The sequence below is a fragment of the Pseudorca crassidens genome, chromosome 5 (assembly GCF_039906515.1).
Source record: "Pseudorca crassidens isolate mPseCra1 chromosome 5, mPseCra1.hap1, whole genome shotgun sequence".
In the NCBI taxonomy this organism is placed as follows: domain Eukaryota; kingdom Metazoa; phylum Chordata; class Mammalia; order Artiodactyla; family Delphinidae; genus Pseudorca; species Pseudorca crassidens.
In genome coordinates, this window is record NC_090300.1 from 55,833,619 (window position 1) to 55,849,348 (window position 15,730).

At 41.2% G+C, this 15,730-nt stretch overlaps 1 protein-coding gene across 3 annotated transcripts in view; it reads right to left on the reverse strand.

Annotated features, from left to right (window-relative positions):
- The window catches only part of NCEH1 (neutral cholesterol ester hydrolase 1), a 62,814-nt gene extending 47,437 nt beyond the window's left edge, over positions 1 to 15,377 (reverse strand). Inside the window, exon 1 of one of the 3 annotated variants that reach the window (XM_067738046.1) lies at positions 15,107 to 15,377. In XM_067738046.1, the coding sequence (XP_067594147.1) occupies positions 15,107 to 15,244 (138 nt within the window). In that variant the 5' untranslated portion in view covers positions 15,245 to 15,377. The remainder of the gene's footprint in view (positions 1 to 15,106) is intronic. The other 2 variants (XM_067738050.1, XM_067738047.1) reach the window with 2 other exon arrangements.
- Between the last annotated feature and the right edge of the window lie 353 nt (positions 15,378 to 15,730).

Genomic DNA, 15,730 nt, shown 5'->3' on the forward strand with positions numbered 1-15,730 from the left:
AAAAAAGGAGGGTGGGGAGATAAGAGCAGAAGACATTTAACCACTGACAACACCTAAATGAAAGTCCAACTTTTTAAGCAGTTTAAATTCTATGATTTGCCCCAAAATACACTTTTATGGAGTCAGGAAATCATGTTACTGTTTTTAGAGTAACTGAAAATCACTCCCAAACAGGTTCCTTCTGTAGACATAACCAATAACAATGTTCTTCTTTTCATCCAAGATATATCTTCATTTAAGTTGCAGGACGGTGCCATTTGGATTAGCTATGTGAGGCAATAAGGCTGAGAAGTTATTGGTTTGGGTCAGTAGGGGGCCAGTAAGCCCTGAATCTGGCACACTGTGCGTCCTGTAAAATACTGGCCCACTATCCTTGACAAAAGTATAGCACATGCATTTAAATGGTACACTGCTAACTATAGGATTAATAGGCATCAACCTGCAAGGAAGCAAGTTTAATATTCATCTGATGTGCACCTCATTGGGAAGCAGACAGGAAAAGCTACTTAGCCTGTAAGAGTCTAGATTTTAAAATATGTTTCCACATAGATGAACCAACCAACACAAATTTAGACATAGTTATTTGGGGAAGGGGTGTTTCTGACTTTTTCTTTCCCCTTGTTTTTTATTTTTTAAATATACATTTTTATTTTTAAATATATATTTACTTCTTCAATGTACTAAGTAGTTATGTAATTATCATATATATTTATAGATAAACCTATTTAGTACCTCAGTAATATCCATCGGTAACTTCCATCTCAGGTTTTTTAATCACAAGTTATAAAGGATATTCTGGCTATCTCCTGTCATAAGTGATAGCTCAATAACAACATTGCCAAAGTCAAACATTAGTTTTGACAGACATCCTTGAAACCATTCCAATGAAGAGGCTACAGGTTGAGACACTGAAATGTAAAAGCCACTGTTGCCTGGAAGCACATTTTGTGGCTCATCCACTGAGAGGTCAGGATGCAGAGCTGATGGGCTTGATTCCATCCTCAGAATCCTCACTTCTCAGGAGAATTCGACACAGATGACCACCCCTCCTAGTGGAGCTCTTCGGTGGTTTTTGGTTTCTTTGACACTCTTTCATTTTTCTTTAAGAAGATGTTGGGGGTAGGAGTTTATTAATTAATTTATTTATTTTTGCTGTGTTGGGTCTTCGTTTCTGTGAGAGGGCTTTCTCTAGTTGTGGCAAGTGGGGGCCACCCTTCATCGTGGTGCATGGGCCTCCCACTATCGCGGCCTCTCTTGTTGCAGAGCACAAGCTCCAGACACGCAGGCTCAGTAGTTGTGGCTCACAGGCCTAGTTGCTCCGCGGCATGTGGGATCCTCCCAGACCAGGGCTCGAACCCGTGTCCCCTTGCATTAGCAGGCAGCTTCTCAACCACTGCGCCACCAGGGAAGCCCTGTTTGACACTCTTGTTTCCCCAGTTTTCCTTTGTTCTCTGATTGCTCTATCTCCTCTGCTGGCTCCGCCTCTTCTCCTCAACTCTAAAACTATTCTCTTATTCAACACTGTTTCCTCAGGGGACTTTAATGTCTTTAGGGGATTTCAGTTACCAGTGACCTGCCAACAAATTTCGCCATATTTCCTGGATTTTCCATTATATAATTATTTGCCACATATTTTTGGCTCAGTGTTGTAGCTCTAGGAAGGCCAAGTGCTACTTGTTTTGTGAATTGCTATAACCTCACTGCCCAGCAATTAATGATTGCTCAATTAAACAGGTGATAGAGGCCATGGTGAATTTCTTCTATTATGGTGGTCAGCTGAAGACACCTGCCTTTAGTATCCTTAGAGGTCAATGTCATATTTTCCAAAGTTATAGGCCAGATCTCTGGGCCCAAGAGATGGCAATCATTTGAGCAAATCCAAAGCCCTTTGTTTAGGAAAGCATCAACCCTTAAGTAAAGTGCTTTTTTACTACCTTCACATTGTGGCACACAGCTCACCATCAGGGCAGAATTCAAGTAAAGCACTTTAATTTATATAACAAAATGTCATGTCACCAACTGTACCTTAGGTACCTAAAGTCTAAAGAACTCTTTTCAGGTGACACATATTATTCTAAAATGAATTGATACCTTGGCAGAGTCTGATGAAGATCTTTGACATAAGACAATGACAGTCTAAAAGACATTCAATTTCTTCAGCTTTTAGAGCACTAACTGCAAAGCCAGACTGCTTGAATTAGCGTTCTGGCTCCGGGAGTATGATCTGGGCAAGTTACTTAACCCCTCTGTGCCTCAGTTTCTTCATTTCTAATATGGGAATAATAGTACTTACCTCACAGGGCTGTTATAAAGATTGAATTAATATATATGTGAAATGGTTAGACCGTATGAGTTAGCTATGATGACGATGACTCATATATCCAGTTAGAACATCAGCAAACTAAGCCCATGGACTCCAAAATTTTAACTGCAGGAAGAGGTTTTTAGTTCTTGCTGTATACCAGTCACTGTGCTAAGAATTTTATATACACAATCACATTTAATCCACATACATAACAAGCCTTGAGGGAGGCACTGTCATTATCCCACTTTTATAGATAAGGAAACTAAAGCTTAGAGAGTTTAAGTAACTTGCCCAATTAGTCTCACGACTAGTAAGTGCTAAAGTCACGATTTAAGCCCAGTAGCCGTAGCCAACAGCAGTCCAGGTGAAAAAGATCTACAGCTGTATAGAAATCCACAAACCTGAGAGCAAGAATGATGGTGAAAGTTAAAAATAAAAAAACTGCATATTACTATTGGAGTATACTGTAGACAATTGCCAAAAATCAGACTTGGACCAAATATATTTCTTATGTGACAGGTACTGTTCCATGTGTTTTACGTATTAACTACTGTGTGATGATGATGACAAACGATAAAGCTCTGTACACATTATCACATGCAATCTTCACCATAACTTTATGGGTTAAGTATCATGACCACTTACTAGATCAGGAAACACACATAGGTTAAATAAACTCTTCAAGGTCACACAGCTAGTATAGCTCAAGCCTGGATTTGAGCACAGGTCTTCTTAACCCCAAAATCCATGCTCTTAAACACTATGAAACTGGACCCCCAAATTTAGCAAATATACCATCAGTATCATGAGGTTCAAATAAGGATCTATAGTCAATTAAATATGGGACTCACTAAATATTCTCTCTTTAAAATTCAAAATACATATTAGTATGGTAGGAATTCTGAAATGTTTCACAGTTAAGAAAGAAATCCTGATTTCTTTAACTCAGCATTTCCTAGTCTTATTTAATCATGGAACACTTTTCAATGTGTAACATATATTAAAACGCTCCAGGACTAAAATTTGTAAGTAGTACATAACACACTCCTTGCCTTCGTGATGCTTGTTCAATGTGGATTACACAAAAGATTTTAGAATGGAGTGGGCAAGTGACAAGGAGAGGAAGGGAGACTGAACAGTCATAACAGGAAGCTGTGGAATACAGTTGAAAGGGCTGTGGAGTCCAGCAGACCTGGTTCACGGCCAGCCTCCCAGGCAGTCATGTGTTTGTGAACCAGTTACCCAACCTTACTGAGCTTCTGTGAGGGCATTAACTGCTATTTCACAAGGTGGCTGTGTTTATTATTCAATAAATGGATCCATTATTATGCAGATATCTGCAGTAATCTTATTCTATTAAAAGCAGATCATCTTTTAAAAGCAAAATTGATTTGTCTTGCTAAGAAAGTCAAGGAAGCAGGGATTATTGCTGCTCTGGACTTGCTTCTAACAGGGAAGAACTATGCCATGAAATGGCATAAAGTAGGAATAGTGAAATAAACAGCTTGCATTTTAGAAAAGTAGACTTTAGAATGGTCAAGGAAAAGGTACCTAGGGCAGAGAAAATATTATGGTACAGGAAGCACAGAAGAGTGTTGGTCAAATTAATTTCTCAGGGGGCATTCATCAATTATCCATTCTGGAGGAAAAGAGAAAAGTAGAATGATACCAAATGAATGTGGGAATTTGCTAGTGATCTTTTAAGGAGATGGCCTGTAATGATAACTAATGTTTAGCTAGAAACACATGATTCATTACAAATTCAAAAACAACCATAAATCTACAAAAACATTATGAGGAAGTTAGAAACCCAGAAAACAGCAAGGCTCGCAAAAAAAAAAAAAAAAAGTTGCAAAGGACAACAAAAAGCCATTTGGGGATAAATTCAGAGTCAGAAGCACAAGAAAGCACCAGGTCTGCCCTTTGGGGCAAATGGAGTAACACAGAGGATTGAAAGAAAGCAGAACTATGAATTCCTATTTCCTCTATCATGAATGATCTTCAAGCCTCCCCTCTCAAAAACCCAAAAAACAAAAGCCCTAAAATAGTAAGAGAAAAGTTATGTCTATGATAGGTGAGAAAGCTTATGATTTGGTGGGGAGCTTGTACATAAAGAAATATCAACATTAGGAAAGAAACATACAAGGGCCATAAAAGAAAAATGAAATGCTAACAGAGTATAATGGAGAGACAAATTAGGGTTGACTGGGGAAAAAGAGGAAGTTTCCAAAAGAAATGATTTTTGAGTAGGTGTTGAAAGACACGTGGGATGTTGGCTAAAGTAAGAGGGTGGGAGGGCATGTGAGGCAGAGGTGACAACAGGAGGAAAACTGCCAGGATTGTCATGGGAACACTGTGAGGCTAGATTCAGCAGCGTGGTACCAGGTTGGAGCAGACCCTAAGTGCCAGCTAAGGAACTTAGTACTTTTATTTGGCCATTATCCTAGGGAACAGGAATTCCGCCTGGGGGTGATGGATGGGAGCTGGTTCCCTGGAGGGTTAACAGTCAAATCTGGGCAGAACAGGGAGCACAGGAATCACTCCATAACTTTGCGTTGATTATGCTGATCAATGCAAGTCACATAAATGCAGGCTGAGCATATGTCCAGATTTGTCTGGGAATAGTTCTGGTTTAAGACGGTTGTCTTGGCATGATTACTAACAGCAGCCCCTATCACTCTCAAAAATGTCATGGTTTGGACAATAAATTATGTGGCTACCTAGGTATATGTAACTCGGGGACTATATCTTTGTGTTTAATAGCAGTAATAATAAACGTGTATTTAAATAGTTACAAACTGTAAGGAAGAGAGCTTCCCAACAGGTAGGCTGCTAACGGGTTACAGATGGGCTATAAGAGATTGATGGTTAGGTGTTTTACAGAGGTAAAAACTTAAAACCATTTTTTATAACTTTTCAAAATTTATCAGAGTTGGTATTCTCTTTGAGAGCCATTTGTATAATTTGCTTTCTGAATCTTGTGAATTCTGTCATTCAAGCCCTTATAGATTCCCCTGGTATTTCCTCCACTTTTTCCTGGCATACAAAAGTCATCAAGTCTCTGACATGAAAAAAGACTGGGAAACACCAGTGTAGATTAATTTAATGGTAGGAGCTCAAAAAACAGTCAAGATACAGTGTAGCTGTGATAAAGTTATCATGAGCGTTCCCAAGTGCATGGCCACAGCCATGAGGGGCCTGTCAGAGAGCAAGCACCAGGGACAAAAATGGGCAAATCCATCATGGAGGACTTTGTTTTCAGGTCACCCAGGCCCAGCAGTGAGAACGTGAAATTAAGAGTCTAGGAATTTTTATTCTAGTTCTGTTTTGCCACTATAACTAATCATGTGACCTTGGGGATATCATCGACCCTTCCTGAACCTGTTTCCTCACTTGACAAATGGAAATAACTAAGGCCAGCCAGTTATTCACTGTAAAAATAAAATGAGATAATGTAAGGGAAACCCTTTGTAAAACCTGGAGTGCTATATACATATAAGGTATAACAAAAAATTATGGGATTTTTTTGTTGTTGTCTTTTTGTTTTTGCGGTACGCGGGCCTCTCCCTGCTGTGGCCTCTCCCGTCGCGAAGCACAGGCTCCAGACGCGCAGGCTCAGCGGCTATGACTCATGCCCTGTGGCATGTGGGATCTTCCTGGACCGGGGCACGAACCCGCGTCCCCTGCATCGGCAGGCAGACTCCCAACCACTGCGCCACCAGGGAAGCCCAATTATGTTCTTTAGGGTCTCATTTCTATTAGGGTTAGCCTCCTCCTCCTCTTACTGGTGAGCCTCTAGGGTTTCCCTGGTAGGATCACCAATCCTCCTCTCATCCCACACACATTCATTCCCACCACTCCCACCACCACCCCTTCACTGACCTCTGCCAAATCCATGTCTTGAGCCCAGCTGTCTCTCTCCCTCTCACTCCCAAGCTCTGGTCTTGTATATGCAAACTATTTATGAACAGCTATCCTTAAACCAGTCCCATGGACACTTCAAAGCAAGGTGCCAAACTCTATTACCTTCACCCTCAGATATGCTCCTTTTCCTAATCAGGGTCATCATCACCATTCACCCAGTTACTCCAGAGTCTGTCCCAAGAGTCATCTTTGACTCCTTTCTCTCCTTCACTCCATATTAGCCTCCCACGCCCCCTCCATCAGCAACTCTGGTCAGCCTCACTCCAAACCAGTCCCATTTTATTAGTTCATGCCCTCCCCTCTTACCTGGATAATTGCTTCCAAGTGGTCTTTTGCCCTCATTTGGTTTCTTAAACTCTAGCGTCTATACTGCCACTGAGAAAGACTGTTCTCAAACACAGATCTGAGCATGTGATTTCCCTACTAAAAATCTTTTTCAGTGGCTCCTTTCTTGGCCCACAGAGCCCTTCATTACCTGGCCTGTGCTTCCTTCCTACCTTCTCTCTCTGACTTCGGAGTTTTATGCTCCAGCAACTCTGAACCACTTTTAGAGACTTAGCTTGTACCATCCTCTCCCATTGGAACAATCGCTTTGGCTGGAATGCCTTTTTCACTCTCCTTTCTCTCCCTCTTCTCTTCCCCAACTCTTCCACTCAGCTAGCTCTTACGGAAAGTCAACAATGGTTGAACTCTTGAACTCACAGTAAGACAGGCTTGAGTTATATCGTGACTCCACCTCTTACAAGCTTTGTTATCATGAGCAAGTTACTTTTCTTTACAGTTCAGTTTCCTCCCTTGTAAGATAAGGAAAATAAGAACATCCATCTCATAGAATTATAGCATGGATTAAATGAATTGCATGTAAAGCACATAGCACAGTATCTGGCACAGAGTAAATGCTGAGTTATATCCTTAATAGATGTTATTTTTACCATAAATGCTCAACCTTGATAATTCACAGTAGAAATCAATGTGAAAGGGAGACATCTGTTCCTAATGCCCAGGTTAACATTAGATGTCCTTTTTAAGGCTCCTATAGCAACCCCCAAATGCCTCCATCATAACTCTTCCTCTATCAGTCAAGTGCACAATCTGTAACTGTCAGTAGGTTTGTCTCCCGTCACTGGACTGTAAACTTCTCCAGATTAGGTGTGTGTCTTATTCTGTTTCACCAACTCCTAGCATTAGGGTTCAGTTAATATTCATTGAATTAATGATGACTTCTGAATTTTAATTTTGTTAAGGATAGGATATTAAAGTAGGATTTAAATTTCATTTTGGAAACACTGAAAGATAGATTGTTAAAATTTCATAATAAGACAGATTAGGTAGGGAATATAGCTAGGTTTGCCACTTGGAAATTTAATTATATGTCTTAATTCTTTATAAATATAAATGAAGAAGAAAATAAGGGATAGTTCCCATATAGTTTCACTTGGCAGTAAAAGTAAAAATATGCTCACTAATTTAAAAGAAGTAACTGTACATTAATAGAATGTTTAAGAACAATTATTACACTTTCACACCTCAGAGAAATGTTTTCATATCAAGCTCAAGCCACATGTTACAAATAGGATGTCCCATTAAAATAAAGTAATAATGATGGCATTTCTGTGCTCAGGGCCATATTTGTAGAGTTCTGGGAAAAATAAAAAGGAGAATTATAAATTAGGTATTGTCTTACACACTTGTAGCTGATTCAATCTGACCTTGATATTTGATTGGATTCACCGGCAGGTACTGTCTACTGAGACCAACTCACATTGAGCACCTGTCAGAACTAATGCTGATTAAATACTGTGCCCTTAAGCTATTCTTAAAGCCATTCTGCTGCCAGGTGTTTAAAGAAAATCCCATTAAATCAGCTAAAAATTGTGCTTAGTGAAATCTCTAATTTAAAGTTAAATTTACGTGACAGTAGTAAACATTCCAGTTCATGAATGGTTATGAAAAAGGTTACCAAGTTGGAATTCTGCATGGCATCCAGCTGAGCTGTCATTTAAACCATACCCACACAGTCCAAAGGCACATGCACAGAGAATTCAGGTGAGGTCACATTAGATTTCAACAAGTTCGGAGATATTTTACGGGATGAAAAACCTTGCTCAACTAGTCCAAAAGCACTGCCATTTATAAGAAATAAATAAAGTCAGCAGAAACACCAGGTTCAATAATCTCTCTTTTATATTATGTCATCAAAAAGATATGTAGGGTAAGAACTAGAAAGCTAGGAAATGATCGAGGGAAGACAAGCCACACTCTGGCTCTGAATTCTTTTGAGATACCATTATTACCTTTAGTCACCATCTTTATCACCCCTCTGAACTGTACATAACCACTCCCTCCTATGAGCTTCTGAAAAACTTGTCAGCTCTTGCTTTTTTTACATTTTATTTTATTTATTTATTTATTTTGGTTGTGTTGAGTCTTAGTTGCGGTTCACGGGATCTTCATTGCAACACGCAGGATCTTTCATTGCAGCACGCAGACTTCTCTCTAGTTGTGGTGCAAGGGCTCCAGAGCTCATGGGCTCTGTAGTTTGTGGCACACAGGCTCTCTAGTTGAGGGGTGGGCTCAGTAGTTGCAGCACACGAGCTTAGTTGCCCCACAGCATGTGGGATCTTAGATCCCAAACCAGGGATCAAACCCGAGTCCCCTGCATTGGAAGGTGGGCTCTTAACCACTGGACTACTAGGGAAGTCCCTTGCCTTTTTAATAGCTGTATATTAACATGGCTTCTCATCGTACTAGACTGCAATTTCTTGTAGGTCAGACTCAAACAGTAAGCTTTCAATCTGTGTTACATCCAAGTGACTGAGCGTGAAGCCTGCTATCGTGATAGCTGTCAAAGGATCCAGGATGTGTTTTTAAAAGCAATGTATATATAGGGTTGGCCAAAAGGTTCTTTCATTCAGTTTTTCCATAAGATGGCTCTAGTAGCGCTAAGTTGTCTTTAACTTCACTCGAAACAATTTTGTTAGATTGTATTGTGACAGCTGTCATATCAGCGTGCATTTTTAAAAAACTTATCAAAATTGGTGAATTTTCATTTTAATATTGAAGATGGAAGAAGAAAAGCTACACTTTCAGCATATTATGCTTTATTATTTCAAGAAAGGTAAATATGCAACTGAAACACAAAAAAAGATCTGTGCAGTGTATGGAGAAGGTGCTGTGACTGATCAAACATGTCAAAAGTGGTTTTCAAAGTTTCGTGGTGGAGATTTCTCACTGGATGATGCTCCACGGTTAGGTAGACCAGTTGAAGTCAATAACAATCAAGTCGAGACATTAATTGAAAACAATCAATGTTATACCACATGGGAGACAGCCGACATACTCAAAATATCCAAATCAAGCACTGAAAATTATTTGCATCAGCTTGGTTTTGTTAATTGCTTTGATGTTTGGGTTCCACATAAGTTAAGTGAAAAAGAACCTTCTTGACCATATTTCTGCGTGCAATTCTCTGCTTAAACCTAACGAAAACGTTTCATTTTTAAAACAAATTGTGACGGGCGATGAAAAGTGGATACTGTACAATAATGTGGGATGGAAGAGATCGTGGGGCAAGCGAAATGAACCACCACCAACCACATCAAAGGCTGGTCTTCATCCAAAGAAGGTGATGTTGTGTATATGGTGGGATTGGAAGGGAGTCATCTATTATGAGCTCCTTCCAGAAAACCAAACAATTAATTCCAACAAGTACTGCTCCCAATTAGACCAACTGAAAGCAGCACTGGACGAAAAGCGTCCAGAATTAGTCAACAGAAAACACATAATCTTCCATCAGGATAAAGCAAGACTGTATGTTTCTTTGATGACCAGGCAAAAACTGTTACAGCTTGGCTGGGAAGTACGGATTCATCCCCCATATTCACCAGACATTATACCTTCGGATTTTCATTTCTTTTGGTCTTCACACAATTCTTTTTTTAAAATAAATTTATCTTTTATTTATTTATTTTTGGCTGCATTGGGTCTTCATTGCTGTGTGCAGGCTTTCTCTAGTTGCGGCAAGCAGGGGCTATTCTTCGTTGTGGTGTGTGGGCTTCTCATTGTGGTGGCTTCTCTTGTTGCGAAGCATGGGCTCTAGGTGCTCGGGCTTCAGTAGTTGTGGCATGCAGGCTCAGTAGCTGTGGCTCACGGGCTAAGTTGCTCTGCAGCATGTGGGATCTTCCCGGACCAGGGCTCGAACCTGTGTCCCCTGCATTGGCAGGCGGATTTTAACCACTGCCCCACCAGGGAAGCCCCAAAATTCTCTTAATGGAAAATTCCCTGGAAGACTGTAAAAGGCACCTGGAACAGTTCTTTGCTCAAAAAAGATTAAAAGTTTTGGGAAGATGGAATTATGAAGTTGCCTGAAAAATGACAGAAGGTAGTGGAACAAAACAGTGAATACATTGTTCAATAAAGTTCTTGGTGAAAATGACAAATGTGTCTTTTATTTTTACTTAAAAACCAAAGGAACTTTTCCCCAATATTTTTGGGAATTCCCTGGCAGTCCAGTGGTTAGGACTCGGTGCTTTCACTGCCTTGGCTGGGGTTCAGTTCCTGGTCAGGGAACTAAGATCCCACAAGCCATGCAGCACAGCCAAAAAAAAAAAGAAAGAAAGAAATCTATTTTCTTCACAGAACAATTGCTAAAATATTAATCACATTGATATGCATTGCACATCAATTCTGCTTTAGAAGTAGAAAACCTCCTACAAAAAAGTTTTAAATTAATTTCTTATTCCATGTTCATTGTAGAAAAACTAGACTATACAGATAGGAAAACTGAAGATATAATCTTATGGCCCAGAAAAAGAACACTATATTTTAAATTATATCCTTTAGCTCTTTCTATACATCTATATATAGATATATAAAACTGTATGTTTTGATAAATAGGTATTTTAAATGGGATTACAGCATATATGCTGTTTTGTAGCATTTTCCCACTTAACACCCAGTACAAATCATTTGTAGACCATTAAACTTTATTTTTACAACTTAAATTTTTTTACTGCATAGTTTCCAAAATATGGGTTTACCATATTTACTTAATCTCTTATTGTTCTTAAATTCTTTTAAATAACTGCAGAAAAAAGAAGAGAAAGGTTGCTGAATGCTCCCTCATATTTCTCATAAGTGGCAGTGCTTTTGGACTAGTTTAAAAAGATTTCTGTACCACCTGTGAAATGTTTCTATCTTTATAGCGACAGCTTTGACTATATGCATAATTACTTAAAATAAATTAATCCAGAGGGATTTCTGGGTCAAAGAAAATGCTTCTACAGTTTCTGATGGATATTGCCAAACTGCCCTCAAAACAGTTGTTAAAATTTACATTTTCTCCAGCAGTGTATACGTCTCAATATCTCTACCTGTACTGGGATTACCATTTTTAAAAAAATCTTTGCTTGCACAGCATTTTGAAATGTCTTCAGAACCTCCCCCAAACTCCCTCCTTTTGTTCTTCTAGTCTCCTGCTGCCCGATCTTCATCTAAACCTCTCTCCACTGTCCTTTCCAGATCTATTTTTGTTTGCGCTTTTCCACTGCTCAAGTCTTACAATGGCTTTGCTATAACACTGAAAGTTGCCTAGCTAGTATTTTATCCCTTAGCCTCTTAGAGCCAAAGTATCAACCAACAAATCTGATAAACTAATCCATGCTAATGTTAAGGGGCTCATTTCCAGCCACATGTGTGAAATATAACTCGAGCAGTTTAACAAAAATATATTATCTACATCAGCAATGCATTTATTTAACTTACAGGGCAGTGGTTCTCAATTTTGCTGCACGTTCAAATCACCTTGGGAACTGTTAAAAATACTGCTGCCTGGGACTCATCTCCCAAAGATTCTGAATAAATTTGGTATACTGTGTGACTTGGGCTTTAGGATTTCTGAAGTCTCCCTAGGTGACTCTAATGTAGCATCTGTGTTTGAGATGACTTAAGAAAGATTCTAAGTAGTTTCTTCTTACGTAATACTGGAGGATGCCAAGGAAGAAAAAGTACAAGGAACATAATCTCAATAATCTGACTCATCTGCAGAAGATAAAGGAGATTAGAAGGGGCAGCTAGGGGTGAATCATTTGCCAATGACAACAGGATAAGAGTAGCATTCACTTTCTTGGCCTCGAGGCATCTTAGTTCCCAGACCAGGAACTGAACCCGCACCCCGTGCAGTGGAAGGGCAGAGTCTTAACCACTGGACCACCAGGGAAGTCCTGAGCAGTCACATTTCTTGAGGCTAGGCAGGTGCCTGCTGTGTTAGGAAGTAGGCCAAGCCTCATCTTTGAGGTATTGATAGCCTTTGTAGTTAAGCTAATCAACTCAAACTAAAATGATTTGGGTAACAAATGTTATGCCACGCAATTTAGTGACAGCATTCCAGGTTTCATTCCAGGAGGTAAACTACTTCCAGGTTGCATTTGCTTTATTGTTTCAACAAAGTTGGGCAGTACCACAGATTTTCCCCACAACCCATAGTGGCCCTTTGGGACAACTCTTAGAAGAATAACTACACCAGTTCTAGCCATTTAAATACATTATAGCACTCTTACAAAGTAGCTATTAGCCCTATTTTACAAGGAAAGCTGAGGGTCAGAGAAGGTTAGTAAATGGGCTAGCCTCAAGCCAGCAAGTGGCCTGGCTGAGGTGGGATTCAGGGAAGCAGGACTCTTAACTTTAACAGTCATATTCTATTTACTACCAAGTGTCAAGCCATGTTTCCTTTTCCCCAGGACAATTTGAAGTGACATTGGTAAATTGCTTTCCTGGGTAGAATATGCTTCCTTGTGGTCTGAATGATCTTTCTGATACTTTACAATTCAGAAGACAAGTGATGAGAGCCACTTCTGTGCTAACCCACCTCCGGCCACAGTGTCAAGTAAGGACACTCTGTTACCTTATCTATCTCTGTGACCTGGCATTACAAACATTATCATTCCCAAACACCAGCTGAGAGCATACTCTGCAGAGGACTGTATGATCCAAAGGCCTTAATGGGTTGGCTGCTTCGTTGGGGAAGAAAAGCTTTTTTCCAAACCTGGCTTTTCCCAAATTACTTATGATAGGGAAGATTTCCTAGGTGACCAGAAAAGGAAGAATAATTTCTGTGGCCACCATAGTAGTTTGACTCTTTTTTTTTTTTCCTGTTTTTCTTATTATTAGTCATTATTCTTTTTATTGTAGAGGGTCATTTAAGCCACCCAGGTAAATACCATTGTACCCGAGAATCTTTAAAGGGTTTTACTCCCCAGCTACATAATTTCTGGAGGAAGAGAGTGATTGTAGGGCTTCCTGTACAAAAATTGCCTTTCTTGGAGCCAATGCTAGAGAAGGGAATGGTAATTCTTTCACCACGTCAACACTGTAGTAAGCAGGAGGGAAGGAAGAGGCTCTATAGCCTCAATGGATCATACCTAAGAGACAATAGGGGACTTAGGGGTGGAGAACGATGCTGGATTCAAGAAAAGCAAAGTCGTAGGAATGTGCTACAATACCCTAGTTAAGGGACTCTTTTTTTTTTGCGGTACGCGGGTCTCTCACTGTTGTGGCCTCTCCTGTTGCAGAGCACAGGCTCTGGACGCGCAGGCTTAGCGGCCATGGCTCACGGGCCCAGGCGCTCCGCGGCATGTGGGATCTTCCCGGACCGGGGCACGAACCCGCGTCCCCTGCATCGTCAGGCGGACTCTCAACCACTGCGCCACCAGGGAAGCCCAAGAGACTTTTTGATAGGACAAAGCTTCAGAGACTATGTAATCCTACACACAATTAGAATGGACAGGGAAAAGGAACATCGACCCTCTAGGAAAATCATGGGTTTTTTTTTCCCTCTAGTTGTCATTCTTGAAAGGAGTTTACCAAAATAACCCGAGATTAAAGCTCAAGGTTGGGGGAAGGGAGGAGACTCGGTTTTGGAGGAGGGTTAGGAGTTTAGATAGAGCAGGATGCTTAGAAATACTGTTCAGTCATAGGGCTCAGCCTTGACTACAGATCGTAGCTTAGATTTTAGATTGTCTGGCACTGAAAATAATGCCTCTTACATAGAATAAACCAGAAAGTTACATTTTCCTGTCTACGGGGTTAAAGAAATACACACCCGTGACACAGTAGAGAGAACTGTCACCCTGCCAGGGTAAGCCAGGGTATCCTGGCTCAGGCAAAGGTTATCTCCGCGACAGTTAAAGACAAACTAAATTCTGCAGGGCAGGCCGGAGAGAAATGCATCATGCACACACCGGCTGCCACTGCCTCTCCCGCCAGCCAGGTCTCCTGGCCTCTTTTCTTGCTGAGCTGATGAGTGCCACGCATGAAATGCGAGATCTGTGCTGTTCCCCAAGTACCTGGAGGAGCCCAGCCTGCTGCCCCCGGGAATGGGGGGCTCCACTGTCGGGGACATTGGGAGGTCACCCGCGCCCGAGTCTGCTTTTAAGGTGGCTGCACTCCCAGGAACCAGAACCCGTTTTTCCCAGAGCCTTCCTAAAACATTTAACTCACTCTCTGCCGCCCTCTATAGGAGAACAAAAATGGAGGAGGGGTGGTTTATAAAAGGCTGGAAGATCCGTTTCTGGCGCTGCAAACCAAGAAAGAGGGGGACATTTAGGAAAGACGAAGGATTAAACAGTCGTCAAATTCTATTCAAGAACTTCACCTTCTCCATTACCAACACAGAAGAAGAGACACACATAGACCCAACCCTCTGCTAGCAAAGAGAATGCGACACCCTGAAAATGTCAGTCTGAACCACCTTAAAAAGCGATCGCATCATTGCGTTAGAAAAATTTGTATTCTCGTGGGACAAGGTCCGGAAATTCTGTTTCCCTCTTTAAACATTGCTTAAGAGAAGGGAGAGAGAATCGGCGCTGGGCTACGTCTCACCACTTGCTGTGCGCTCCGGAAAGTGGCGTCCAGCAGCATCAGCTTCCAGGGGTCGGACACGGAGCTTGGCAGGGGGATGTAGATGTAATAGGCGGCCAGCGCCACCAGGGCGGTAAGCAGGACACACGACGACCTCATCCTCCCCCGGATCGGCTGGCCTGCCGGGTTGACGAGGAGGAAAGGATAATGCCACCAAAGACCTCAAGCAAGTTTCTGCAAGGGCCAGCAGCTCATTCACCGGTTTCTTACATGTCCAGGAGCCAATCAGAGGCGGCGTCAGGAGGAAGTCGGAGCGCTGACGTGCCCCCTCCACTGTGTCCTTGCAAAGTGTTGCAGACGCTTCAGGTCTGAGAAAGCTCTGAGGCTGTGCTGGGCGCAGAACAGCGCACTCCGGAGGACACAGGTGTGTATTGCACCTTTGTGACCAAAGGCTCCCTCCTGAAGGTTCCCAAACGAAAACACGCCCGGAATAGTTTCGGTGTGATGAGTTTCTGTCTGTCCAAACTACGTGGGCCAGTCTGACTCAAAATGGAGTCCGATGTGAGAAAGATAACAAGATGATAATGATAAAAATCCACTGTCTTCAGCCAGATTTGCAATGGAATGTAAATTCTAGCTGTTATG